The 27,993-nt window shown below is 41.5% G+C and overlaps 10 protein-coding genes across 11 annotated transcripts; 4 read left to right on the forward strand and 6 right to left on the reverse strand.

Moving 5' to 3' along the window:
* On the reverse strand, positions 1 to 1,222 carry BCIN_16g00780 (hypothetical protein). The gene is made up of 3 exons (XM_024697837.1): positions 634 to 1,222; positions 363 to 583; positions 1 to 287 (listed from the first exon to the last, which is right to left on the reverse strand). Exons 1-3 carry the CDS (start codon positions 1,187 to 1,189, stop codon positions 135 to 137), a joined length of 930 nt encoding a protein of 309 aa, XP_024553653.1. The 5' UTR covers positions 1,190 to 1,222; the 3' UTR covers positions 1 to 134.
* A 1,432-nt stretch (positions 1,223 to 2,654) lies between these two features.
* BCIN_16g00790 (hypothetical protein) lies at positions 2,655 to 3,313 on the forward strand. Its single transcript, XM_024697838.1, has 3 exons — positions 2,655 to 2,821; positions 2,874 to 3,155; positions 3,210 to 3,313. The coding sequence occupies exons 1-3, from the start codon at positions 2,744 to 2,746 to the stop codon at positions 3,237 to 3,239; spliced, it is 390 nt and encodes a 129-aa protein (XP_024553654.1). The 5' UTR covers positions 2,655 to 2,743; the 3' UTR covers positions 3,240 to 3,313.
* Positions 3,312 to 5,923, forward strand: BCIN_16g00800 (hypothetical protein). Its single transcript, XM_024697839.1, has 5 exons — positions 3,312 to 3,445; positions 3,523 to 3,561; positions 3,671 to 3,838; positions 3,938 to 4,969; positions 5,020 to 5,923. Exons 1-5 carry the CDS (start codon positions 3,322 to 3,324, stop codon positions 5,835 to 5,837), a joined length of 2,181 nt encoding a protein of 726 aa, XP_024553655.1. The 5' UTR covers positions 3,312 to 3,321; the 3' UTR covers positions 5,838 to 5,923.
* Positions 5,924 to 10,868: 4,945 nt separating this feature from the next.
* BCIN_16g00810 (hypothetical protein) lies at positions 10,869 to 12,090 on the reverse strand. Its single transcript, XM_024697840.1, has 2 exons — positions 11,628 to 12,090; positions 10,869 to 11,562 (listed from the first exon to the last, which is right to left on the reverse strand). Exons 1-2 carry the CDS (start codon positions 11,710 to 11,712, stop codon positions 11,162 to 11,164), a joined length of 486 nt encoding a protein of 161 aa, XP_024553656.1. The 5' UTR covers positions 11,713 to 12,090; the 3' UTR covers positions 10,869 to 11,161.
* A 4,028-nt stretch (positions 12,091 to 16,118) lies between these two features.
* Positions 16,119 to 19,227, reverse strand: BCIN_16g00820 (hypothetical protein). Its single transcript, XM_001551056.2, has one exon. The coding sequence runs from the start codon at positions 18,975 to 18,977 to the stop codon at positions 16,560 to 16,562; it is 2,418 nt and encodes an 805-aa protein (XP_001551106.2). The 5' UTR covers positions 18,978 to 19,227; the 3' UTR covers positions 16,119 to 16,559.
* Positions 19,228 to 19,247: 20 nt separating this feature from the next.
* Positions 19,248 to 21,272, forward strand: Bccdc37. Its single transcript, XM_001551057.2, has 3 exons — positions 19,248 to 19,498; positions 19,599 to 20,936; positions 20,990 to 21,272. The coding sequence occupies exons 1-3, from the start codon at positions 19,475 to 19,477 to the stop codon at positions 21,116 to 21,118; spliced, it is 1,491 nt and encodes a 496-aa protein (XP_001551107.1). The 5' UTR covers positions 19,248 to 19,474; the 3' UTR covers positions 21,119 to 21,272.
* Positions 21,273 to 21,276: 4 nt separating this feature from the next.
* Bcclc1 lies at positions 21,277 to 22,383 on the reverse strand. Its single transcript, XM_024697841.1, has 3 exons — positions 22,242 to 22,383; positions 21,951 to 22,174; positions 21,277 to 21,890 (listed from the first exon to the last, which is right to left on the reverse strand). Exons 1-3 carry the CDS (start codon positions 22,282 to 22,284, stop codon positions 21,453 to 21,455), a joined length of 705 nt encoding a protein of 234 aa, XP_024553657.1. The 5' UTR covers positions 22,285 to 22,383; the 3' UTR covers positions 21,277 to 21,452.
* A 32-nt stretch (positions 22,384 to 22,415) lies between these two features.
* Positions 22,416 to 24,573, forward strand: BCIN_16g00850 (hypothetical protein). Of its 2 annotated transcripts, XM_024697843.1 has the most exons (6): positions 22,416 to 22,816; positions 22,872 to 22,903; positions 22,959 to 23,050; positions 23,149 to 23,349; positions 23,396 to 24,293; positions 24,344 to 24,573. In XM_024697843.1, the coding sequence occupies exons 1-5, from the start codon at positions 22,751 to 22,753 to the stop codon at positions 24,238 to 24,240; spliced, it is 1,236 nt and encodes a 411-aa protein (XP_024553658.1). In that variant the 5' UTR covers positions 22,416 to 22,750; the 3' UTR covers positions 24,241 to 24,293; positions 24,344 to 24,573. The 2 variants fall into 2 exon arrangements, with proteins under 2 accessions (XP_024553658.1, XP_024553659.1); XM_024697842.1 differs by having other exon boundaries at positions 23,396 to 24,573.
* Positions 24,574 to 25,628: 1,055 nt separating this feature from the next.
* On the reverse strand, positions 25,629 to 26,487 carry BCIN_16g00860 (hypothetical protein). The gene is made up of 2 exons (XM_024697844.1): positions 25,954 to 26,487; positions 25,629 to 25,898 (listed from the first exon to the last, which is right to left on the reverse strand). The coding sequence occupies exons 1-2, from the start codon at positions 26,430 to 26,432 to the stop codon at positions 25,697 to 25,699; spliced, it is 681 nt and encodes a 226-aa protein (XP_024553660.1). The 5' UTR covers positions 26,433 to 26,487; the 3' UTR covers positions 25,629 to 25,696.
* Positions 26,488 to 26,920: 433 nt separating this feature from the next.
* On the reverse strand, positions 26,921 to 27,981 carry BCIN_16g00870 (hypothetical protein). Its single transcript, XM_001551061.2, has 4 exons — positions 27,846 to 27,981; positions 27,620 to 27,704; positions 27,466 to 27,526; positions 26,921 to 27,409 (listed from the first exon to the last, which is right to left on the reverse strand). Exons 1-4 carry the CDS (start codon positions 27,851 to 27,853, stop codon positions 27,348 to 27,350), a joined length of 216 nt encoding a protein of 71 aa, XP_001551111.1. The 5' UTR covers positions 27,854 to 27,981; the 3' UTR covers positions 26,921 to 27,347.
* Positions 27,982 to 27,993: the final 12 nt, after the last annotated feature.

A 27,993-nucleotide genomic window follows, 5' to 3' on the forward strand; every position in this document is an offset into this window, starting at 1 on the left:
TGTAGTTTTGCTTTTAGGAATCTATATAAATTTGATATTGTACTTTCAGAACTTTTGCTTTTCACCGTGCTCATTTCAAGGGAATCAAATGATTGTAATTTGGTGATACATCTTTCGAAACCTTATTGGGTAGATCATAAGAATCTTAACACATTTGGTCGACCCAAACGTTCGTACTCTTCTTCAGCCTCTTCCCAAATTAGATCACGATCTTCATCCCATGCTTCTTGATTGAAATTATCCGGCCAACCATATGTACCTTCTAGAGAATGCTTGATCTTACGCCGCTATATACAAGCAGGAGGCAGATAGTTAGTCTCGTATATTACACATCATTCATTACAACATGGAATTTTACTCACCATCCATTCGTCTGCAAAGTCAATGTAGCTTAATGCACTCGGTCCCGGTGGAATGACATCTAAAGCCTTGATTCTATTCAACTGTATACTAAGGAAACTTGGAGCATGCCTAGGCCAATAGTTTCGATAGTAGCAAGGGTCATCAGGTCGCTCAAGGGGTGCATTAGGGGGATTCGAATCGTCTGCACCATCGTCCATAGTAGATACTACTCGGATCGTGTCTACAAGCATTATGTTAGGACGATAAGTTTGTCTCAGACATTACACTTACTTTCTCTTGTATCAAGGATTATAACAGGCGTCTCCGGATCCCCAGCAGACAGCTGAACATCATACGGTAATATATAGCGCTCGGCTGGGGGGTCTTTTTCCTCATCAAACGATGGAGACTCGCGACTAGCGCGCAAACTAAAACCATCATCCGAAATTTCAAAAAGTTGACTGGATTGATAAAGAAAAACCGGGAAGATGCTACTTCCAGAAGGTAAAAGCCGGATTAGTGATTTTGCCGCATCAGAAATATTGAGCTCATTGCAAAGCGCCTCATCAAGGTGATGGCCACCCTCTGGAGGCCAAGTCACTGCATCCTCCGAAACTGCTGACAGCCGAACATAATTTCGGACAATTTCATGAATGAGATATACAATTTCGGCCTCAACGTAAGGGGTTCGTTTGTTGTATATAGGGAGCCATTCGGTTGATGGGCCATTATTGTCAGGTATGTGCGGAATTTCAGTGGGTAGATCTCTCCTTTGAGGTGGCTTGTACTGAGAAGGTTGTGAAACCGGGGGGAATAACGAATTGGGAGATCTATGATCAGTTGACATTTTGGGCAAAATTAAGTAAAACTGAAAACTACCAAGATGCGTAGATTTATAGGCGTCAAGAACGAGGCGGAAATTATTGCTAATGCCAGGTATTATGCTGAGTCATCAAAATGTATGCAACACCAGTGGGTGCACAGACTCACGGGACATTCACGAAGAAAGCACAATTTCACATCAAAAAAAGCGCTTTTAATAATTCAACTAAAATTCAAAATATCTATGAATTTCTTTGAAATTTATCTAGATACATTTCAAACATAATAATATTGTGTAGTCTCAAAATTGATACAAAAAAATTGATATTAACATTTTTATAAAAGAATATATAATTCCCTATCAAAAGTTTTAGTGGGAGAGTGTATTACTTGTTTTTTGAGTTCAGATCTCATTTTTGGGACATATCTTGAAACACTTCTTTTTCAATGCTTGAATAATACAATATACCAATTTAATCGATATAAAATCACGTTTCAAATTTTAATTTAATTCTGAAGCTGATAAATTTGAGTGTGAAATTGTACTTTTCTGTCACGTTGTCCCGTGAGTCTGTGCACCCACTGGTGAACCGTTCATAATTTTTCACCAATCGGCTGTTATTAAGCGGTCAATGGGGTTCCTAAGTACTTCTGAATTAGACAAAAAATGCGAAAATGCCTTGATGTTATACCACAATAAAACTCTAAAGCTATTTGGATCTATGCGATGTGAACTAGTAAATCAGAATTTTTAATTCGTACCCAAAAGCTTTCAACTCAGGATACTGATTGGTTGGTTTACATCGGAATTTCCACAATGGTGTTTTACTAATCTGCAATTTAGTTGTATTCTTAAAGTATAATAATCTTCTTTTTATTTTACATTCTCGATTTATATAATTACAAATTTTCACTTCTAACTCATTCTAATGCCTAGAATTCTATTTCCCACCATTCTAATTTCCCTAGCTCGGAGTAGTAAGTATTTTGTGGATAATTAGTTTAAATTCTATGGAGATACTTCTACATTTGTACAAATGCTATATGCCATACTAGATAAATTTCTGAATTAAAACCAACAGTTGTAAAGTTCCTGATTACCAAAATTCATTTTCAGAATCAGTATCGTGCCAGGAGGGCTTTCCAGCCGTTGGATTGAATCTTTTCCAATATGGATCTTTCTTTCTGGCAATATGTATGAAAACCCTGAAGATCTGGCGCTTCCAGCTAATCAATTCACCCTGGTAAGTTTAAGCCTTTAGTGTAGGTTAAGCCGGAGATTTTGACCCCTACGGAGTATCACCATCATATGCATTGCACGTTTCTCGAGTCCGATGTAGATCCGCTCTGTGGAATTTACACAGTACGCGATATGCCCACTATACGCCTAGCATACAGTGCTATTATTATCCGGGGACAAGAGGAAGTAATTTGAAGAAAATTATATGAAATCAAATACAGCGGCTGCTACCTACCTCAAGCTCTTCATTGATATAATATGCATTCATTGCTGTAGAAGCTTCATCAACAGCCCAAGATAGCAAGTAGCTTGATGTACTCAAAATAGACAGCAAGCAGTATGAAACTTCTAATGCTGGTAGCTCTGCTATCAAGTCTCACACTAGTACGCTCAAAAGCCGTCTTTGCACATTTTATGGTATGAACTGTCGTCTACCATGCAACGTCGTTTGCTGATATTATATATGCAGGTCGGCAATACAGCTTCATACAGCACTTATGACTGGGAAGACGATATCAACAAAGCTCAAATTGCTCATATCGATGCCTTCGCGTTGAATATCGCTAATAATGATTCAACGATTGCTGCACAGCTACCAACACTCTTTTCGACCGCTGGGAGCAAGGGCTTTAAACTGTTCTTCTCCTTTGATTATGCTGGTAATGGAGCGTGGTTACAGGCAGATGTGATTGCTCTGGTTAATCAATACAAAATGGAAGCTGCATACTATTTTTATAATGGGCAAGCCTTTGTATCGATATTTGAGAGTGTTGATAACACGCAAGATTGGCTAATAATTATCCAGGACACAAGTTGTTTCTTTATTTCATCTTAGTCGTTTTTGGGTGCCAAAGCAGCTGTAGCCATTAGAGTTCCGAATTGTCTCTTCAGTTGGGGGGCCTGGCCTGAGGGATCAAATGATATATTTACAACAACTGATTATTCCCATCTTCAATTTCTTTGCGGAAAGCCCTACATATTGCCAGCTTCCCCCTGATTCTTTACCAATCTTCTTGGATATCACAAAAACTGGTTATGGAGGTATGTACGAATTCTTTCACAATTCATATTTGATTGTTTCCATCAATTTGAATATCAAACTAACAAATACCCGACAGGGGAGATGATATGTGGTTCAATAGGTGGATACAAATCTGGTATGCAGTACCGGAATTTGTAGAAATCATAATGTGGAACAATTATAGAGAATGTATTTGTCCCTATTATTTGATTTTCAGAGAGGAAGTACTAAGATTGTTGATCTAGGTCATTATATTGGACCGAATCGTGCTAAGGCCTGGTGCCTTTTCGATTCAAGTTACGGAAAAGCTCAATATAATTATGCAGATGGTTTTCCCCATGATGGATGGAGGCAGTTTCTACCATACGTGATCGACATTTATAAAACTGGTGCTGCAACAATTACTGAAGAAGGTTTGTCGGTTTGGTTTCGACCACAGCCAGCTTCAGGCTGTGCTACAGGAGGAACTACAGGGAACACCGCAAGTCAAATACAGATTTAGTATGGCCCAGCAGAGATCGTCCAAAATAAGATCTTCTTTACAGCTCTTCTTGGATCTACAGCAACAGTCAAAGCTACTGTAGGTGGTGTCGACCAAGCTGCTACATGGACGAGAATTCCAGATGGCAATGTCGGACTGTATCATGGCAATGTCACGTACAAAGGTATAGGGCCTGTTATTGTGACTGTTCTAAGAGATGGTACCCGAGTTGCAAAAGTCTCGGGAGGTTCCATTTCTATAGTTTGCACAGACAGTATTGAGAATTTGAATCCCTGGGTTGGATCTGACACAGGACTTTCGGTCTCGGTGGTAGCTCTAGCTTATCTTTTAACAGTTCTACATTGTGTTAGAGGAATTGGTCCAGGAGATTATGCTGAGCTTTGTGCTCTCGTATGCACGTATGACTATTGTTCAATAGTCTGCACCTGCACCAAAGTAGGCAATCTCAGAACAAATATACTCAAAGCAACTAATCTCAACGGATATCCAGCGGCTGGGTTTGACATTACATATGAAGGTTTATACAGTTTTGATTGCAACTATGGAGTTTGCCCCAAGGCATGTGTCACAATTGCGAACAAGAACGACTGTAATCCACCTGCGGCGTCAGCAGCACCAATACCGTTCTGTACAGGCGGTACCGGGATCGATACCGATTGGAATTCTCTTTGTTCATTCACCTGCAAGTATAATAATTGTCCAAACAAAAAATGTATCTGTACGTCAGCAAGCTTCACCGAAAATACAGCTCCAACATATTCAACCCTTACTGGCTACCCAGCAGACAAAGATGGACAGGACTACGTTCTTTGTGAATGGGCGTGTAATCGAGGCTTTTACCCATTTCCTTCTTGTTCTAGTACTGCTCCTCTCGCAGATATTGGAGAAGATGTAACTTCGTTTCCAATTTATACTGTCTCAAAGCTTACCGCGACAAGTAAAGCAAATAGCGTGGCCCTGCTTGCCTACTGGACAACCTGTGAGTACCTTCCACAGTGCGCCCCTGGATTTCGAGCGGTTGAATATGGCCGTGGCAAGGTGAGTACATATTAATAAGAAGGTATCCAAACCCTCTTTAATCAATTCAACAAGTTTATGATGCCAACAGGAATGCTTATACTGCCGATGGTTGCACCGGTGGATCCAAGGAATTTAATCGTGCATTTTGTGTGGAAACTGATGTTAGTCTTGGCCAATGTAACTGGCGAGGTACTGCTACATCCTGTTCTCAGACATGTAAGGCCGGAGAATTTCTACTTACCCAAAATACACACATTGCATATGCAAAGGCTGGCTGTAAGGCGGGATATTTCTCAAGTCTATGCTGTGAGAAAATTGAAGTTCCCAGCAAAGATCTTGTAACTTGCCCCTACACGAACTTGAACAATGTTATCACTGGAGGGCATGGCCCTGTTGTGCGGGCTATATCCAACTCAAAAGCGTATCTAGGTGGCTCTCAAGTCCCAGCCGGTGAATGCATTTATAACCCTGTAGGAAATGCTTTGTCGTTTAGATTGAACCAAATAGTTGCTAATGGTGCAATTTTGAACAACATACCAGGTACATGGGAGGCACACGTTGGGAGTGTTGCGGATTTCAAACCTACTCAGAACAAGCCGCCACAAAGTCAAGCCAAAGACATCGATGAATGTGATACATGGCTGGCAGACTATCATACTACTTCATTGTTAGTAACTTCGATAGTCACTATTAACTGCGACGAAGACAACTGGCCCCAAACTTGTGCCTATTACAATTCAGTTGGAAGCGTTATGATACTACTGGTAATTACATGTCCTTGGCAGAATCAAGGATCCAAGGACAAACCGGTACCTTTCTATTGGAATTCACAGCATTACAGTATGTGGTGGCCCTTTGTCGATAGCTTCCGAGGTCCTCTTTCTTGTTAGAGAGACGAGTATCCACCCCTTTACTTCATACCTACAGAACATTAAAGCGATTGGCGGCAATCAATCCGATTATTGCCTAGCTGTCAAAACAATCTAGCGGGAAAGAAATGGAGACTTCTCTGCCAAAGTAAAACACAAACTGTTAGTGCTGAAGGCGGAAGTATTGCCGATGGGACTTATTAATCGACAATAACGATTTTACAAAAGGTTCGAACTATAAGTATAGCATTTGACATACAGTATCTTCAACAAAATGATGATATACTTAGTATTAATTCCTATTCAATAAATGCAATATTAATCAGCAATCGAAACTTCATATCTCTTGCAAATGATTCTTAAGATAGGTTTTGGAGATTGGCCAAACTAGTAAACTATTCCTCAAATAAAATTCTGTTGATGTTATTAAACAATTTAAAAAGATCGATTCAAAAATGTAACGATAATGGGCTTAATCATAAGCAAATAAAAGCATTTGCTAGAAATAGATATCATTTCGTATTAATTCCATTGTCCCTAAAAAATCTTAAATCAGATTTTATTATTAATAAGAAATGTTGATTCCTTGATCTCCTATTTATTCATTTTTTTGATATTTCAGACATAAACGCAACTACTAACATATTGCTTTTTTAGTTGAAGTTAGTAATACAACCCACCGAGCTAATAATGAAGATGTTTTCACAATCTTGCAAATTCTAGGCAACGAATTCCTAGAGGATGATTGCGAATACGATGAGTTTCATTACAGTGGACCAACTATAATCGACCAGATTCAGGATGCAATGTGAGATCCTTTTGTAATATTTTCAGTAATGCTGGCTTCTTTGTTATCTATAACTTTGATAGATGCAATTATCCCAGCTACGATTGGTCCAAAGTCTGTTCTAATTGTTGCGATTTCATTGGAAAAACCTATGTCCATGAAGATCGCCGAGGGAATAAGAAGGGTCGAGGCGGAGAAGATGGCGCTGTCCACAAGCACGCGCACTTCAATCATAGATACTCGCATCGACATCATCGCAAAAGTTTGTAAACAAGGAGAATATCATATTGAATCACGATAAAGAATCTTTGGTACAATATCTAACGTTATAAGAAATGTGTAATGAAAATGAATCCTGCACAAGTAAGAACAAACACTTGGCTATTGTTAGTATCAAGCTGATTGATAAGTGTCAAAGTACTTTAGTCTATTAAGGTTGTATTCGTTCTTAATCATTATTATCTATGAGAAGCTATGTACTTATATAGGGAAGCGCTAGTGCCTGGCTAACTAATACAGTACCCTCTGTATAGTCACATGATCGATATCCCGACAGCTAGTTTACTCCCCTCATGATATGTCGCCAAATAACGTTGAACAGCTCCGGAACCTATATGAATGTTTAAGTAGATACAGTACACAGGATACAATACTGGACATTCGGATTTCCAACACGGCTGGAACGGAAGCTGGCCGATCATCATCTTCCTAGAAAATAACGGAATTGCATTTTCAGTTCCTGAATTATTTTGAGAGTGAGAAAATATCGAATTAAATCTGTGCTACGAAAATGAAGATAATATGTTCGTTTACGAAAAACGGTTTACAGAAAACGGTTTACGAAAAACGATTTTAAAAGCAGCGTTTATCGGGAGTACATAAATTTTATTTCCCACATCAAAGCATCAAAAAACGGGCTTGTGGTTTAGTGGTATAATGTTCCCTTAGCATGGGAGAGGTCCGGCGTTCGATTCGCCGCTAGTCCATTACTTTTTAGGTTTTATTTCATCTACGATTGTTTTTTGAATTGATTTTTGAACGAGGAAGTTGAGGTTTTTGATACTTTTTTTTCGATTTTTTTTCTCGATAAGATTAAAGTTTTCGTGATGGGAGGGAGATTAGTTTGTCCGTTCCGAATGTTTGTGCACGGACGTTTGTGGGTTTAGCGAGTTGGTCATGTGATTAGTGGAATAAGATGTATTTGGTGTGCAAGGCAAACTTAGCAAACTTTTGAGACCTTTTTGTATTAGCATCTTTCAATTTACCACTTTGAGTTCGCAAATTTACGGCTTTAAACATTTATTTCAATTCGTGTTTAATAATGGAATGAATCCTTTTAGTGTTCCAATTCTAATCTGATATTCAAATGCTGTAGGAATCAATCCATTTTGTTGTGCGATTGATTTCGTTGATGTGAAGCTAGCTTCGAGATAACTCTCGTGCTTCTCGCAGTTGGGACGTTACTCTTTCTTTTAATTCTTTTCGTCTTCTTTGGTATGCTTTTACGCTTGCGAGAATGCTATCGTGTGAAGCTTTCTGCGGACACTTGTCTAGCATTGGGCTGGTTACTTGACTAGGTCAAATTATGTGTCAAAATATCAACATGTAATCACATGTATTGTGTTGAAACTATATGATTTCAAGGTCTTGAGCAGGAAATCGTGAGGGCTTTTCCTTTTGCCTCTACACGTTCAGGTATTAGGGCTCTAAGACTACGTATGCGTGTAGTTGCACGCTCCTAGTATACTGTATCGATACCATGCGATCATATTGTCTTATATGTTGTATTAATGTCATACAATCGCAATAATCCCATGTGTTATATCGATTTTGTACAATCATTTCATTTTGAGACATCTCAAAGAGGGAATGAAGGGGAGGGACTCACACGTCGATCACAAATTTCAAGTCCTTTTTTTCTGGATTTGGTGTAATTATTTTAGGTATAGCTCGGAAGTGTTCGAACTCGAGATATTCAACAAGTGATTTCCCCTTTGTGTCAACACTCTCATGTACAAGGGCTCTAAAATAACGTATGTAACGGACATAAAAATACTTTGGCAAAGCTTCGACGATGCTAATTCCCTCTGCATCACGCTATGTGTTTATGCTACGGGACAGAAGTCTGTTTAAACTCTTATGCATTTGCTGGTCATACGATTCTTTTGAGCCCCTCCACCTATACCCGTTCAATTCTCCTTTGTCTTTAAAAAGGTTGAACTAGGGATATCTTATCATTTCTTCAACCTTAGATGGTTACTTATTTACTCCACAATCATATCTGTTTGGGTGTGGTTTGAACGCAAAATTTGTATGAAGTTGGTCAAAGTGAAGTGTAACCCTATTTGTTGTATCCGATATTGGAGACAAAATTTATGTCTATGGTCAGGTATTTGCCTTGATTTTACAAAAAAATTGTTTGAAGCGGGGTACTCTGTTACGACGGCGCAATTGGGTCTCCATCCAGAAGCCAAAGCGGGCATGGTCAGTCAGCTCATCATCTACTATGCTTGATGGTCTGCTTCCCCTTGTGTAGGGTGGGACTACAGCAACCCACTGGGTGATTATCAATGGTTTCAGGAAAATGGCAGATTTTCACCCAGCAAAACTCAGACAATTGCCATCCCAGGTCGTGCCTGACCTTCCCACATCAATTATTCATGAGTACATTCGAATCGAAATTGGATCAAACAATTTGGAGTTACTGATTTAACGAACTAGCCTTCATGCGGTGTACCAGATCCAGTGAAAACCCAAACAATTGCCCAAATATCTTAGAGAATTTTGAGGTTTTGAAAAATTGATCTGTCGATTATGCAGAATCTAGCTTCAGGGGCCAATAAGAGTGATCACACACATTGCAGGGTATATCTTAATGTCTATAGATCTGAGCGAAGCATAAGCCGAGAAGATAGAGGCAAATAAAGTTCGGGGACAAAGAGAAAAAGAAGGCTTGTGCATAACAAGAGGAACACTTGTGGAAGGAGTCAAACTTTATCAGAATCTTTCAATTTATTGACTCACAGATCCGAAGAGACTAAAATAATTGTCGCCTTTTGATTGTCTTGCATCTTATCACAAAGTATATTTCGCATCAAATTTGAAAGAAAAAATCAAATTGTTGGAAATATTAAAAGGTGGTCAAACATTGCCGTCTTGATTTCCTACGCAGAGGAGGTGAAGAAAGCAACCACAGCAACATAAACGAATGTGTCATGAAAAGGGGAGAATTTCAGCTAGTGCGATAACGACCTGATTATCACATTTCGAGCGCCCAAAATAACCGATTTTACGGGATTTAGTCTGTTAAATACACTTAACATATCACTAGCCTTAATGTTTGAAAGCAATACAATGCTTCATACGCCGCACCTGCTGAAAAGAAACCGTAGTTGATATTAGTTGATACACAAGGCAAAATAACCTTTTTTCTATGTTTCGGCCTCGGAATTTTCCTTCAAAACATGCTTTTGCACCTCACCTGTCAATGTAACGGCATCGTCACCTTATCTTATCTATGGTTGTTAGCAACAGGCTTGGCAAAGATATCGAAAATACCCCGCGCGCAGATTCATCATCAGTCAAACTCTCTTTGTATTGCGCCATATCTTGATAGCTGTTTCGCCATTTCTTACTTGCGTGAACATAGTTTTTCAAAGAAATGGTAGTAGATACACATACCATTACAGTCTCACAGTCTGAAGATCGATGGGAAGGTCCGTCTCAATTTCCGTGGGACGAACGGAAGTAGGAAGACCCGATTGGCACTAAGTTGGTAGTTAGTTAAGAGGGCTGATGTTATCTGGTGGATAAAGTGGACACAAAAACGAGTCCGTGGGAAATAGAGTTTGCGGAGGGGCCGTGGGGCTGATTCCCCATGTTCTTAGTGTATTGTGCGGTACGTAATTCTAGTTCATTTTACGTGCTACAGCTAGCAATTACTGGCACATGTCCAAAACATATTCATGTGCACTCGTGGTGTGATAGTAGAGGAAAGATAACGGCATGAAAGTTTCACTCACGTCAAGGAAGTATAATCTATGGTGCTTATTCTCCTCCAGGCAGTCAGATAGACAGGCATATGTTAGGCTAAAGTTGACAATTAACAAATCATTGATTGAAGAGTTCCGAATTTCAAGAATAAGATGATGAGTTATTTCAATATGTAGATAGGAAGGATTATCCTGTTATTTCTCATGAGAGAATGAGAGATCAACTAAATGTATAGATCCATTTCGAAAGGAAAAGAAGAGAAGAATATTTATTGCACTAAAATCATCTTGATAATTCACTCTAATATTTTAAACAATATATCTTGAAGGATGATCTCAAATATGTTTGTTTATAATACAATCCGACTGTTTCGGTATCCTATCCTGAATTCCCCAAAAGAAATATCAAATATACAGTACAAGTGTTCTATATACTACAAAGTGTGAGCTAAGTAAACTCGTAAATCATCGCCGTCAAAAAACGGGCTCTACCCAGGTATCAAATATATCGCCATATACAACAGTTCAAACAGAAGTTTCTTATCCGCCGTCAAAGTTGAGGTGTCTTAGCGCCCCTCGGAATTGATGATGTCCTTTCCTTGTTCATCCTTCTTGCGATGGAATAGACTCAACACACTTCCTCTTCTTCCTTCCCTCTCAGACCCCTCGGACCTCCTACTCGATACCCTCACTAGTAGGTCATCAGGTTCTTCATCATTTGAATCTGACCATATGCTTAGAACAGATCCTTTTCGTGGTTGTGTCGAACTGCCGCTGCGACCTTGTTTGGCTTCGTGATGAGTGCCCATGAAAGCAGAGTTACTGATATTTCCGAACGCAGTAGAACGTCGTCTCTCACGTGTTGCCCAGCTGTCTCGTTCGTGAGTCGTGGTTTTCCAGTCTTGTGCAAAGTCATCGAAAGGAGAGTCTAGGTGAGAGGAGGAGCTTGTGCTTGTGTTGACTTTTTCTAGATAATGGGTTAGCGTTTGAACTGACGATCGCTGTGAAGGAGCAGGCAAGGTAATAACTTACTAAGTGATGACCCGATGGCCTGTTCTTCGAATGGATCTGTGAATAGAGCGTTTTGCTCGCCGACGGTTTGAAGTCTAGGATCCATGATGGCTAGATGTGTATAATTGATTGATTGTTGTATAATACGCTTTTGTGTGCGTAACGATTTTGTTTGAGTATCGAAAGTTGTATGATGTTGTATCGTTTGATGATTTGAATGATAATCTAAATCTGTAAATGGAGGGTACAAGCCTCTTTATATACCTGCTCGTGAGATACACATTGACTCCCGACGGGGCTGAGTTCATAACATTAGATCTGATTATCATGCCTTAACGCGAGACCTTGTCCCAACAAGGTCTAGACGTCATACTGCTTAAGATTTCGAGTCAACGCAGACGCCCGGGCTTGATGATCGACAGAACAATCATTGTGTGAACCTATCAAGATGACTGCTGTGCTCTATACCTCTAGGTAACGACTCTTGTTGGTCAAACATGTGCTTAAGGGTGTACAATCACGAAGCGAGACGAATAGATAACGACCAACATTCACTTGGCTCTACATCATGCTGCATTTAGTAAGCATGATTTCCCCAGAATGTGATGCTTGGCAAGTCCCCTCACAATTGACTCAAGAGTTATGATTGGGCTTTAGAACAACAAGCCGAAATCTTTATCAGCAGTAGGCCGTAAGAAGAAAAGATCGCTGATAATCAGTCTATGATAAACCGTGCAATCGACACAACCCCCGCATTTTGTGATTTTGCCTCCTCTTGGCACGCTTGCTCTCAAATCGATAAAGTTTCCCATCATCGATATTGGGAATTCAATTGATGTCTAGCACCCATGTTGTCCATTGAAGAAGGAATTAATAATGGCTAAAGTCTACACTGATACAAAGACCTAACTTTAATCACTCGAGTCATAATAGAGTACACACGTCTTTCAAAGTCACGATACCATTGTCAAAGATCTTTCGTATTGCGGTGAGCATGGCAAATAAGATTGGCTTGCAAGTGTCCGAGCCACTTTGATGACTATATCCACCGTCAATTTGCGAGAACCATATCAAAGCTTCTTGTTTCAGTGTCCGGGTTTATTGAAAGGGTTGTGGGAGAAGTTAGTGTTGTACATTAGTTGGATTTGCCACCAAAATCGGTGCTGTTCGAGAGGCTCGAGTGGCCAAAAGATCCGCGCATCAGTCTCCACTTGAGCATCATAACTACCGAACCTCCAAGCACCCCACAGCACAGACCCCTAAATATAAAAATGGAACACAGCGTTAACCTCAGTGGATTCTGTGCATGTGCTTTTAGTTTAAATAAGTTGCTGATTACTGAGTAATTTCATGTTAGAAAGAGGCTGTGAACGAAATACCGTGAAATTTTGAGTAAAATGACTAGTGTATGATCAACCTCGCTCCCCTTTTACTGAAGTTCCGCGTATTTAAGTGAACGAATCGAATGACCTCCTGTCCGGTCACTTCAGGGGCTTTGTTTCTTGTGAAAATCATCATCTCATTCATCCATCTATGCATTATATCGACGCCAAGTTAGCGCCTCTTAATTGCTTATATGTTCTAACCTCCTGCACTTGTCTACGCATTATGTTTCTATTAGCAATAGAATTGGACTTGCTTTTTGAATAACGTTATACGGTGACAATCGAGGTCGATATGTACCGATTAACTTGGGCTTGCTGCTCTATTGGTGCGGGGTAATTCTGGAGCCCACGATTCAAGTGATGTTGTGTGGCTCCATACATGAGAAGACATTTCGAAGGTAGTAGTCGGGTAGAGTTACCCATCCCGATAAGATAACAAGGTGGGACCAGTCCAATAGAGATCGAATCATTCGTGATAAGCGAGCGTTGGCCCCAAAATTTAACCTTTCAACTGAGTTCCTATATGCCCTATTGTAATTGTTCTGCTTTCTTATCTGCAGCAAGAACGGGTCATATCTCAACTTCCAAAAGTCATAACAAATTTGATCATTTACCAATTGATGCCAGAATCTACGTCTTCATTGTTCCATTTGCAATGAATCATTGTGTCAAATTGCAAAGAATTTAATCCAACACTTCAGGAGGTATTGGCAAGTCAATTCTGGAAGTGTCCCATCAGTTCGTGCGCCCACTAGTGGTCTTCCAGATTCATTCCATCCAGGAGAAGAGAAGCTGCCACAGAGCCAGTTATTGTTCCATAAACTTAGCTTCTCAGGCAACCATAAAAACCGAAGTCACAGCAACAGTTTAACGGTAAGAAGTCTAGATAGTTTTCTTAAAGGTTCAAGTCGTGCAATTAGAGACAATCTTTAAAGGAATCCCAACCACAGAAACCTAGAGTCGATATTTTTGGAGACACAACAGCTGATCCGGATCTTCCATTCATGCCCACTAACCATATTGACAGGTGACGAACGTCCTTGGCGGCGGAAGTTGCAGCACGGCGCCAAGCACTTATACTTTAGTCAGAGTTTAAATATGTTGGAATGTTGATTTCAATAAAGTCTAATCGTGTTTATACAGACACCTACAAAATATTTTATTGTGTGATCTTTGAATGAGCAACAAGGAGGGGAATCAGCCAGTGATTAGGCAGAAAGCCAATTTTGCTACATCAAATTATACAAGGTCAACATCACTGTCTAGATATCGACCCAGTTCATCAATCTTGCAGTCAATAACAGCCAACTCCATATGCAAAGTCAATGTGACGGGTTTCTTTTGATTGTCCATCGATCTTGAATTTGTACCTTGTTGGGTGAGGGATTGGGGTAGTACTATATTTGAAGAGTGTTTTAATATTTCTATCGCTTTATATAACCATAGAGACTAAATGCAACTATTCGTTCAAGCGGGGTAAAGTCACAAGGACGCAGCATATCTTCCTCGGTAAGAGAATCGAGAAGCCGAACAAGATATCAGAATCTTACACCTGTTACCATCTATATCATATTCGGTTGGGCTGCTTCTTCGTCAAGGAGATCATCTGTTTGGCAATTAAATCGCTCTGCACATATTTCAGTAAAACGTGCGATCGTTCTGCCGAATTCATGGCGGAAAAATCACCGATCGCCTTCAGAAGCATCGGCGCCGTGAGCTGGGTGGCCCATGAAAGGTCCCAAAAGCATTGTCAGAGTATTGGACTGAAAGAGGACCTTGGTCCGATTGTCACCTCAAACGCAGAACCTGGCTCGTACCATACTGGGCCGTTTGCTCACGTCCACCGGGAAAGCGCAATGTTTTATCGGAGCTGATCTGTAAACACCTCAAACAGACTTACAAGCGTTGCCTTTGTAAAGAACTGGATCATGATCTTTCAAGAAATTCACACAAACTGCAGAGTAGATACATGAATCTTAGGACTATTTGGGACCATTGGCGATATGATATGAGAGATGTGTTGGATACTGGGTTCATGCCACATTGAAACGGAACACCTAATTCCAAGATGGTCCTTTTTTATGGCGATAGTTTAGATGACGAGCTCCAAGAGTAAAAGGGGACAAGTCATAGCTCCTATATCAAATTGTGAAGATGTTGACGAATCTCAACTCTCGTTTGGACACTGGAGGGAGCAGGCCGACAGTAATGTTATATCAGATTATCCAATTATTTTAGATAGGCTCAACCACACAATCTATATATTAAATCAACATTGCCCAAAATAGACTATTGCGATGAAGATAATGTATCTATCAGAAACACCAGAAACAAGTACAATGCCCCCAATCAACCTCCTATTAACGAAGATTTTTTTCCATTTGCCGGAAGTTGTGAGTATTTCTAGTCTCCGCTATTCATCTTAGAGACACTTTTAAAATTCCATTTCGATACAACCCAACTAACGCAATGGTTCTGGTTATGGAAAATGTTGACGGTCTGGATTCTATTTCGGATTATTGAACATCTTGATATTTGGCCAAAATTATATTCATATAAATGACATGTTAGTCATATGATACTAAATAGTAGCGTAGCGTATGATCCATGGACATTCTAACAATAATAGCTTATTATAGTTACATTTGATTCCAACGAACTTCCAACAAACTAACATGCACAAACACAATGAATCAAAACCATAAAAATGTAATCCCAAACCGTATTTCTTCCATCTTTAATAATTTGCAAAAAATTAAATAAAAACGCCACCATCGTCCTTCCGCAGCTCATGGACTCAATCTTTCCCACCAAAACCTCTTTTCAACAAAATCACAACGGATTTTCCTAATGCTTTACAGTGTAGAGTGCACATAGTCACAACAGTCAACAGTGGGCTAGGTATCCAATTAGCACGTATCTTGTACGCTAAAGATACTACGATATATATCGCTTGTCGCTCCGAAGAAATGGAAACTCAAGCCATTTTATCTACTAGAAAAACAGCATCAAAGTATACTGGCGAGCTCGTTTTCCTTCCTCTCGGTCTCGCTGACTTGGCGAAAGTGAAATATGCGGCTCGAGCTTTCTTCGTCCAGGAATCAAAGCTTCATGTTCCTTTCAGCAATGCAGGCGTTATGGTTGGACCGGCCGAGCCACCTATGAAGACTTTAAATTCGTCATGTCGAAAGTCTGTATCAATGCTATTCGTTGCAATAGATATTCTCACGAAGCCCAAAGTGTACGGGAGAAGGTAAAGATGACGCGTAGAATAACAAAAATATAAAAGTCATAAGCTGTTCAAGAAAAGTGTACAACTCAATGCATTATCATATGAGTGGAGTATAATACAATTGTGTTTCCCCTTTTCGGGATATACCTATAACAAGCCGGTATGAGACTCTCGCTAGTAATGAACCCCCCTACCTCTCTGCTGTGTGGTAAAAGGAGCCCGTGAAGAGCCCCATATTATATCCACGTACTCTATAAACGCCTCGAGAATAAACAAGAAACCGAAGGCTAGTATCCATACATTTCCTCCCAATCCGTTTGCTAACTCTCTCTTAATCTACTTCGTTCTGGTATTTGTCTTTTCCAAAACAGCTTCTGTCTTAGTTTTTTCCTCGATGGCCTCCCCCTCAGTAGCATCGGAATCACTTAAACGCGACAAGTCGTCTGAGATTTCCTCGGACTCTGTGAAGTGACCTTCTAATTCAACAGGTCTGTGATCCGCTGCATCACCTCCACTCATTTGCCATTCCATCAATTTCGAAAAGGCCGAGTTGGGGTTGTTAGATAAACTATTGTAGGTTCCGGTTTCAGCAACCTTCCCGTCATTGCCCAAAACGATAATGTGATCGGAACGCTTGATAGTCGAAAGACGATGGGCAATTGAAATTGTTGTATTATGTCCTCTGAGTAAAGCCGCAAGAGCCGAGTTAACCAGAGTTTCGGATTCGGCATCTAAAGCTGATGTTGCTTCGTCTAGTATAAGAATATCAGGGTTCTTGAGCAAAGCTCTAGCAATTGCGATTCGCTGTTTTTGTCCTCCCGATAATTGGGCACCACGTGCTCCAACTTGTGTATCCAGACCTTCAGGGAAGTCGCCAATGAATTGACAATTTGCTTTTCGTGCAGCTGCGATAATCTCAGACCTTGATGCATGGGGTTTCCCATAGGCAATGTTTTCAGCAACTGAGCCAGACATAAGAACAGGCTCTTGGCCAACCATTCCAATACGACGGCGAAGAGACTTTCCATTCATTTTTGTTATGTCTTGACCGTTGATTGTAATCTTCCCCTCTGTAGGGTTATAAAATCGCAATAAAAGCGAACCGATAGTAGATTTTCCTCCACCACTAGGTCCGACAATTGCCACATTAGTACCTGAAGGAATTTCAAAGTCAAGACCATCAAAAATCGTGACTGCTGGTCGAGTTGGGTAGGCGAAAGAGACATTGTGGAATTTGATGACACCTTGAGCAGACTTAACCTTAGTACCAACAGTTGCAGGGATTGTAGGTTTTCGATCTTGAAGCTCGAAAAGACGACTGGCAGCACCGACACCCTTCATGAGTTCCGAATAAAAGCTGGAGACACCAAACAAACTTGACCCGGCATAAGCTGTATACATCAAGAAGGATGTCAATTCACCGATACTTATCATACCGTTCTTAACCATAGAGCCACCAGTGTATAGTAATGCCAAGATAGTCATGTTGCCAAAGAATCCACTTGAACTGAAGAATGTTGCACTAATCAATGCTTCTCGCTTTCCTAATGAGAATATCTTCTTGATTTGTTGATTGTATCTGCCAACCTCTTGTGTCTCACCAGCGAAAGCTTGACTTGTGCGAACATTTCCGAGTCTCTCCTCGGCGATTTTAGTCAAAGTCCCCAAATTCCTTTGAATTTTTCGACTAAGATTCCTGATCGCTCGACCATAAAAGAATGCACCGATTGCAACAGGTGGGAACATGAGGCACAGAATGCTTGTAAGCTTTAAGCTCACCCATGCCATAGCTGTAAATCCGGCACCTCCGCTGACAATGGCTCGTAGGCCGTCTGAGAGATTCTGAGTGATACTCTTTCCAACAATAACCGTATCTGAACTCAACCGAGAAATAAGATCTCCAACTCGATTGGCATCAAAGAATTCCGCATTTTGTACATAAGTTCGCCTATACAATTGTGATCGGAGTCTGGCTACAATTCGTTCTCCAACTATTCTTAATATGATGATACGTCCATAGTTAGCCGCGGCACCCATAGTCAGAACGCAGGCGAGAGCAATGAAGAATTGAGAAATATCTAGCCCAAAAAGTTTTTCGCCTTCCGAGGGATCTTTAGTAGCCAAGTCGAGAATTTTTCCAATGGAGAAAGGTATTGACATGGTGATTGATGAAGATATCAGCAGGAATACAAAAGCCAAACCGAGCCATTTCGCCTCTGGTCGAGCAATTTTCAGTAACCTCCATATTTCACCAAAAGCGGCCGTATTTCCTTGTTTCTTCCCACTACTTTGTAATCTTGCGCTCAAATTGACTTGTGTCGCTTTAGAGGCCTTTTCACTCCGTGCGAAATCCCCTTGCTCATCGATATTATCTTCCTCCTCTTCTTCGCGCCTTTGTCGTTCTCGTGTGATGTGATCCTGTCTATCTGAGCCCTTGGGAGAATTTTGCAAAGGCGATGCACTGTTGAAAGGTCGTAATTGAGATACTGCCGGCCGCCATGGAGATGATAAGCCAATTCTTGTTTGTTGGAGAAGGCGACTTGTAGATAGTTGTGGGGTTGGCTTAGACGCGGGGCTCAATGGCGATGGCGAATTTTTGAAGCCGGATGAAAATCGTTTTGCAACCAGAGAAGGTCCGGAGGGAGTCCATCTTGCAGCTGCGGGAGCTGAAATGGGTTTCGAAACTTGCTTGAAAGCTACATCGCAGATCGAGGCCCCTCCCCAACCATTGCCTAATGTCAAGGTGCGCCGCATTGTTAAATTTTGATGCTCGGATTGTGTACTACATCCGCTGAATTCACCGATGAAGCTGTGAAAAAGATAATCGCCGAACTGTCATTATTGCGTGGGAGGATAAAGATTATGGATGATTCAAACGAGTTGAAACAATAGAAGGTTGAAGGATTCTCTTCTACACGGGCAACATTATTTCCTGAGAGCACATTTAGATTTATTACTAGATTTAGCTTCCGTCATCGCTTCCCTCCAATCACCTTATTTGTTCGACCAATCACAATCTTTATTGACGGCTTATGAAAGCTCGACGTGGGGCTAGATTTTGACGCTGCGATTGTGTTGGCTGAGCTCGGCTGGAATGTTTGGGCGCAAAGGATAATTGTTGTAGAACATTCGATTCAAAGAGTTATAAAAATAAAAAGGAATCCCGAAAACAGCTTCAAAAATATTCAACAACACAATTTCAAGAAAAATCAAGAGGCACAGTCGCGACTCCTTTTCACGTTATCGCCAGCATGCCGATAAACTATAGCAAATGGGTAAGATCATCCCATATGTACAATATTGGAACACATACCCCTCATCGTCGTCCATCCCTCGCTTCGAAAGGCTGAAAGCTCAAGGCTGACAAAATATCAGGATGCACTCGAGTTGAGCGACGACTCAGACGTTGAAGTTCATCCCAATGTTGATAAGCGCTCTTTCATCCGAGCAAAACAAAATCAGATTCATCAGCAGAGGTATGAGAGAAAGAATAAGATAGATACCTACAAGTATGAGCGAATCGTCAACGATGGGCTTCTCAAGAGGATAAACGCTCTTCTTGTTGCGTTAAAATCTTACAGTCCTCAAACTGATAAGCGTCCGGATGATCTTGCATTTCAAGCATTGATGGAATCAACTGGCGAAGATGACTCTCCACCTCCACCTCCAGAAGGGGTGCATACTCATGTCAAGGAGGCCCCGCCAACATACTCTAAGATGATGGCGGCGCTTATTGACCAAGTTAAAACAAAGGTCGACGAGGACAAACCAGAAAATCGATTCGAGGCGTATCTCGCCGAAATCAAAGTACATCAAGAAAAGGTTGAGGACCTTCAAAAACAACTTGCGGTGGAACTAGAGACTTTAGAGAAAGAGGAGGGCAAGAAGATCACTAGTGAGAGTATACATACTGGATTTGACAGCTCCTTTGTAGCAAAGGCAGACCCAAAACCAACGACCACAGAATCGAAGCCCAAAGAGAAGGTTCAAGCTGTAGAAGTCCTGAATCCTCATGCCCTCGCCAATAAGGATGGCGCGAAGCTCGGCGAACAATCCTCGGGAGCCGATGCAGACGTTGATGAAGATGAAGAGGAAGAAGATGATGACGTAGAGGCGAGCGAGCTTGGAAAGAAATTTGCACAAATCAAGATGGGTGACTATCGTACATGTCTTCAGTATATCTCCTCAAACCCGTCAGTACTAGCAGAAAGAGAAACCGATGGCTTACTTGTTTTGGCATTTAACTCTGCAATCGCAGGTAAGGATGACTATGCTAGGCAATGTGTTCACCAAGCTCTATTGCTTCAATACTGCAGAGCCCTAGGAAAGGATGGTGTTGGCTTGTTCTTCAAGCGCATCACTACTAAGGGCCACCAAGCCCAAAAGGTCTTCTTCGATGATGTCAACTCAACATTTGATAGAGTCCGTACTAGAGCTAGGGAAATACAGAAACAGAGAGCAGCTGAAGAGGGTACCGAAGGCGGAGTTGAGCAAATCCAACTTCATGCTGTTGATCCTGGCACCACTATTAACATTACTGTTCCACCTGCAACGAGTGAGGATCCAGAGGTAATCAAATCGAGAGAGCTATTTGATGCATTTCCTCCTGGATTGCAACGAGCTCTGGAAAGCGGTAGCCTGGATGAAGTCAACAAGGTATTGGGCAAAATGAGCGTGGAACAAGCCGAAGAAGTTGTAGGCCAGCTCAGCGAGGTAAGTTCACATAATATTGACTGTGTTCATATGACCTGCTAACCCATTTCTAGGGCGGTATGTTACAACTTGAGGAACAAATCATTGATGCTACAACCGAAGAAGGCCAGGCTGCATTGAAGGAATTTGAGGAACAGGAAAGACAAAGAGCTTTGGATGAGAATTATGGTGATCCAGAATAATTGTCTGTGAACCAGGGGAAGGGGTAGATGGTGAAGGAATTAACGAAATGATATGAAAACGAAACACGTCGTGCGATTTAAAAGAATAGCTTGAAACCAGCAATGGTATTATAACTTTCTCAATGAGTAAATAGTAATCACATTTCAAAGTCCAGCATTTAGGAGCAATGTTATTATAAACAAATCTTTAATAGGTATGCGTGTCTGCCATTCATTTTTAACGCCCCTTTGCCCAGAAGTTCCGATTAGGCAATTCTTGAACAAAATACATAACCATCTTGTACGATCTTACAAGTCCATAGAGAGATCACCCAATCCGCCAAACCAACACCCTCTAATATCCAGTAGCACCAGGCGCCTTCTCGTCTTTCTTTAAGCTCATCAACAGTTCTCTAAACTTCTCCTTTCCAGTACCGTTTGCACCACCTCTAGCACCCTTTCCGCTCAAATCAACCAATTTTGCGATACGCTCCCAGCTAGTTCCACCGGCAGATGTATCTTCTCTGCTTGCTAAAAACTCCTCAGCTTCACGACGGGTCTGCGCAATCGTCTTCTCTTTTTTGGTGTTGTAATTCTCGTAGAAATCATCAATGTTTTGTTGGGCAGTCTTGATAGTTTCTTGCTTCTTTTCTTCGGATCTCTCCTCGCGGGCTTGGAGTTGGAGATCTCGACGTTCGCGCCATTGCTTGATGACTTCTGGCTCTTCTTCGTCGGAAACTTGGGGCTGGTAGTTGGTGTATGTGCTAGTGATTTGTCCGCTTGGTGAAACATTCTGATTTCATGAGTGTTAGCTTCCCTTGAAAATGAACTTTGTAATGGGAGAATAGCTTACCTCATTGCGAGTATCAATGGCAGGGAAAGAACTCTCAAATTCATGAACATCCTCTCCTCCACCTCCACCTCCACCCAATAAATCATCATCGCCATCCTCTACAAATGCGGCATTGTCATTGCCAGTAGCAAATTGATCCGCATCGTCACCCAAAAGGGCCTTCTCACGACTGAGGAAATCATCGGCACCTCCTTCGAAAGTAGAGTCGCCTTGAGTTGTTTGCGCTGTAAACAGTGTTGTTAATAAAGCGTACACATGATTTCCCACTTGGATTCTCAAAAGTTAACTTACCACCAGAGTCAAAGTCCTCAAGGGAAGGGAATCTATCAGCCATATTGAAATATAAATTATTGGTTATGTGTAACTCTTGATTCGAAATCGCAAGCTGTCTGTTCCTAATACGATGATACCGAATGCCAATTACACATGCGCCTAAAGCCGGGGGGTGCTAGGACGGAAGTTGCCGACACTAAGGATTATTTGGAGAGCTTGAGAAGGAACTCCAGATGCAAACAACATAAGAATTCACAATTCAACTGAGTTTTCCCTTTTCACATCAAATCGAGTAGGCAAAAGGGTTCATCAATACCTGGGGATTGTCTCTGGAAATTTTCATCTTTTTATCATTGTTTTTCGCCATTTGATAAGTGATATCTGGATTGCTGGTGTATAACAAAGCCGTTCTTTTTACCTCGTAAATTCAATTGAGCAAGCAAACGCCAACAAGCAAACACTTGAATACAAACCAAAACTTCATTGAATACTCGCCATTCCTTTCCATCAAGTCCCAAGTAAAAAAGATGGCCTACAACGACGATGCCGTTCTGGCAAAACTTTCTGCTTTGAACGAGACACAGGAGAGTATTGTAAGTACCGCTCTTGGATTCCAGGCAATGAAGGACCGACTAATCTGATTTTCAGGTCACCGTTGCGCAATGGATTATGTTCCATAGGTAGGCAGATAGTATTGATCCCGTCGACTTTCCAATGTGCTTATCCTTAGTCTAGGAGGTTTGCCGACCGTACTGGACAGCTTTGGCTCCAAAAGTTGAAGGATTCCGGGAGTAACAAGCGATTGAATCTGGTATACCTCGCAAACGGTAAGATATCTTCATTTCAACTTCAAAATATTCTTACTTCCCAAAACGTGCAAACGTATGGTCCATTTACCCAAGTCTAATGGTTATGCCTTTCACAGAAGTCGCACAACAATCCAAAGCTCGGCGCAAGGATGATTTCCTCATTGCATTTTCTCCCGTGATTGCAGAGGCTACAGCTACCGCCTATAAGGGAGCTACAAGCGATGTCCAAAATAAACTGAAGAGAGTCGTGGAAGTTTGGAGACAGAGACAGATTTTCGAAATTCCTATACAAGAGGCAGTTGAGGCTCGAATCGAGGGTAGGTCGGTCTGCGGATATGAAGTAGCTTATACTAATGATCGCAGAACTAGAGAAATCAAGATCTTCAAACAGGAAAGGACTGGGCGGATCCCTTTTCTCCAATAATTCATCGTCGGCGCCAAGCGAACTTCAACCTCTTGTAGGACCCCAGCAAACCATATCCAAATTGGTACTTTCTACAAAGACTTCTACGAATTCCGCGAACAGTGATTACGAAAAGCTCACAGATCCAAATACGCCAACTCCATCTGCGCCAGTCCATGCTGCTCGACTCAATGGCCTCCTCAAGACTTTGGCAAACGCAGAAGGAGCTGTGGCTGAAGTTATTAAGTCGCGTAACTTACTAATCGAAGGATTGGAGAAGTTGCTAGAGACAAACCGTAATGCCTTAGCAGAAGAAGAGGCTCAGCTCAATCTCCTCTCCTCGCGACGTAATGAAATTGACACTAAGAAGAGGGATGTGGAAGACAGTATTATGCGGGGCTTCGCAAACAGCAGTGAGAGCACACCCGCAGATGGCAGTCCAGGAAACCAAATGAGTACTCCTAAATCCGAACCTGATCGTCCAGAAGTCGAACCTCTATCGCCTCCATTGCGCTCCTTGAAGGAAGAAACTACTCAGCAAGAGTCACTTCCAGATTTTGACCTCAATTCCTCGGCGGCTGCTACTAATGGCTCGATCTACACATCCCAATCTATGTCCATGTCACCAACATCCGGTTTGGATTTACTAAGTAGTGTTTCTACTAGTTATGGACGCAGCAACTCGATGAGTAGCGTTAAGAAGAGGAAATTGAATGATGATTTTCCAGAGATGGGAGGGGATGCTATGGAAGGGTTGGATGCGGATGTTGCCGAAATGCTGAGACAGGATAGTGCGGGTGCTTAAGACGGTCAGAAAGGAAGGGAGTTCGAGGATTGGAAATAAATGTCTATTCCAGGGTTAGTGATTGCAAAATTAGGGGTGTATGATATGTACTGATACAATGAAGCGGAGGGAGCTATTATTGCATCAGAGAACGAAAGATGCAGACTTTAAGATTGTCGAATATACCATGGTTTGCGGATACGATGGCTAGTAGGGATAATGGGTTAAGTTGAATTGAATCAAACCAAATTGTACATGTTTGAAAGGTGTGCCAGAGACGTGAGAGCGGAATATTGTATAATGCGATGTAACTTGGCATGAAATTTGTGAATTTTTACCATTCGAATCTCTCCAGACATGATTTTAGTCGTCTGCTATGACCACCCGAGCGAGTCTAGATTTCTGGTGTTTTTTTGTGAGAGATGGCTGATATTGTTGATTCTATGTTCGTGCAGGTTATTGTGTACTGTGTTAAGAATGTACTGACCGACATGTCTAGTTCTATTGCTGACCTTGTTGATTCGTGTGGAGTTTGGCTGTTGGGTTGCTTCAAGAACTGTGGATTTGCAATAGATTATAGATGTCTGGAAACTTAGAAACCTAGAAACTTTGAAATCCTCAAAACCTTTGAAAGACTTGGATGGTTGAAAAGTGGCTTCTATATAGATTTATTTGGGGTTTATAGGTGGGTTTTGTGGGTAAAGGGGGGGAGGGGGAGAGAAGATGATAAAGTTAGGGTTGATCAAATTGTATGGGCGAAGGTATTGATTGTATAAGCACAAAAAGGAATGAAATGTTTCATGCCGGCCGATGGAAATGGATTTGGATATGGCTTGTGAGTCGTCGGTGTTTTTGTCGGGAAACAGAAGTCCCGGTGAGTAGGTGCTAAGCTGAGGAGAAGAAGTAGGATGTTTATGAAGTGGGTAAGAAGAGATATCGTGCTGGTGGTTTCTCGTGATTTTCCGACGATAGATTGAGATGTTTTATCCATGATTTTGGTAATAGGGTGGAACTTGCTCCCCTTGCTATACCCAAAGCAAAGGACGGATTCGAGAAGTTGGGACGTCGGCGAGTATGATGGATATAGAGGGACTATCGTATCGAGTGTGTATAATAATCCTTGGGCTTCGAGCGCGATGAGAGTAAAGTAGAAGATGAATGATCATTACCTTGATGCTGGAGTAAGGTTATTCGAAGCGATAGCTTGGATGATATCGATGCACGAACACTGAAAGCGACTGGATGAAGAATGGCTTGGTATCGCGTGTTTTAAAGGAGAGTGAAGTTGAAAAGAAGCGAGGAAGGAATTTGAATGGGTCGAGCGAGACACTACGAAATCTGAGACGCAATTGATAGTTCGATTTCAGTTGTTCAACTCCACTCCCAAATAATGGAGAGTTCGTTCACATTGTAAGTCAATCGGCCGTGATGAAAATAGATTAAAAGAAGAAGAATTGTATTTAATTCCATCTTGCTATTAATCTCCGTTGGCAACATCCTCTATCGCGCCCTCTATATCCTCCACCAAGAGCCTCCATTCCTCCCTCGTGGCACAGACACTACATGGCAACAGAGCGATAGTGAAAATCCACGAGCAAAAGTATGAAATATTCTCGTAGCCTTGTTTATATGATGTGGGTATAAAGAGGATCGGAATGCAGATAATGATATGCATGAAGCTATGGTATATCTGTTAGCATTGAAGCTTAATATGAAATTGATTTGGGCACATACAATCTGCATGCAAATAGCAAAAATGATTGAGCAAGAATTTGCTGGGTAAGCAAAATTGTTGCTAATGCCTGCCAAAAAGAAGGCTTGATATCCCCATCGAATGTGTGATTCCACTTTATTAAAAGGTACACCGGCTCGTCTATATAGAAACGCACCATCAATTCACGGACAGCGACGACATAGGTGATAGCCCGGTGAATCAATGGTAGATTGGCACGTCGTAGGCTTGGCACCTCGCGTGCTAGGAGATCGTGAACAGTAAGAAGCGGCTCATTCTGTTGGTTCATGATCACAACATAGACAGACTCATAGCAGTCAATGAGATCTTTGTAATCTGATCTGTAGTTGAGGAAGATGGCAACGAGGAAGGTGAGGATGGTTACAATGGAGACGAATGATGAGAAATGTCTATGATATTGTTTGTGATTTTGAAAGATGGTAAATGTCAATGGTAATGGTGTGGTAAGGGTAATGTGCATGATAGACGAGATGGAGATTATTAGTACATTGTAAAAAAGAACCTTCAATTAGCTCACTGCTAAATTAGCTTAGATTTATGATTTAGAGCTTGCAAGAAGACTATGACATCAAGATCTGCGCGGATATTTTTCACATCGTAAAAGGGTGTATTTTCGCTCTCTCACTGTGTTGGATGATATAATTTAGAATTCTTCGATGTTCAGGAAGGGGCGTGGAACTCATGAAAAAGTCCCTTTTTGTATGCGTATTCCAAACCACAAGGGCTCTGAGAAAAACCTGGGTGTGATACAATAGAATGCGAGCTTCTAGGCCGTTCTGATAGTAGCGTGGACTAATCATCGTATTATGTGATTCAATGATTGAACTCAGACTGATCTAAAATGTAGCACTTTATATGGATGGTGAAGGCATTGACCGAACAGCCTTTCACTTACTGGGAAGTATATAACCGCTCGTCATCATCTACCTTCCCGCGAGAAGAAACTTTTGAATGTGTCGGTAACACGATTAAAATATTGAACCGTTCCAACGATGCGACATGAGGTCTGACACGCTCAGAAACAGGTGCAGCCAATGTCAAACTTGAATATCTCACGCTTGTGATGTAGGACTAAGTTTTATGGTGAAGAAGCGAGATTTCTCCGCAAGATAAGATGATTAGACGAAAATGGAAGAAAAGGGAATTTCACAAAAATCTTGTAATGTGAAATGACTCTTTGCTCAATGGTTGTTCTAACGTGGGACTGAGGAGGTACAAATCTCATTGAGGCCAGTAAGGTGTTGCATTTCCGTGGGGGTTTGTCGTCAAGTATTCGAGGTATAATGGAATTGATCTATCCTTTGACTTCAATTTACACCGCCGCGCTCCTCGAGATCCCAAGCATCCACGTATTCTATCGTTTCACTCGTAACCTCTATCCCTTTCCGAACCAAGTCTTGTGTCCCAAAACCATTCTCGACATCATGTACATAGATCCTATTATTCCAATGTCAGTCAAACCGCTCCAGCCTCTTCTGGAATGCTATACATACCGGCGAAACCTCCCCAAAGAGCGACGTAGTATGGGTAGAGCATGATCTTGCTTCGAGGAGTCTGCATAACTTGTCAAAATTGTCCTTCATTATAGCCGCGGGTATTTTCTACCCCCACCCCTATGCCTGGGAATAGAGAGAGCAATGTACGTACTTGGTTCCATTGACGAATGTGTTTCTTAGCACCTTCTTGGAAGAGCGCCTGGTAGTAAGGAACGCGGTTCTCGCGGAGTTTGTAGCTATTAGTTTGACGGAGTCAGTAAATGGTCTTGCAACAATTTCTCGCATGCTCGGCGATGGGCAGAGTCAGGTGTAACCATGATCTCAGCAACCTCTCAACATATACCACAGTCCTGCCGAAACTTAGGGTTGTTACTTACCCAGCCATTGTGTCTGTATTCAAGGCGTTATTGCGGTTTGTTTGAGGTATTCGAGGAAGTGGTTCGATGTTGAATTCGCAGGAAGCTCGGATTCATAGCCGCGCTAGTGTTTATGACTAAGCATTTTCAACTTCCCAAGCAGCCCCAA

Source organism: Botrytis cinerea, chromosome 16 (assembly GCF_000143535.2).
Source record: "Botrytis cinerea B05.10 chromosome 16, complete sequence".
In the NCBI taxonomy this organism is placed as follows: domain Eukaryota; kingdom Fungi; phylum Ascomycota; class Leotiomycetes; order Helotiales; family Sclerotiniaceae; genus Botrytis; species Botrytis cinerea.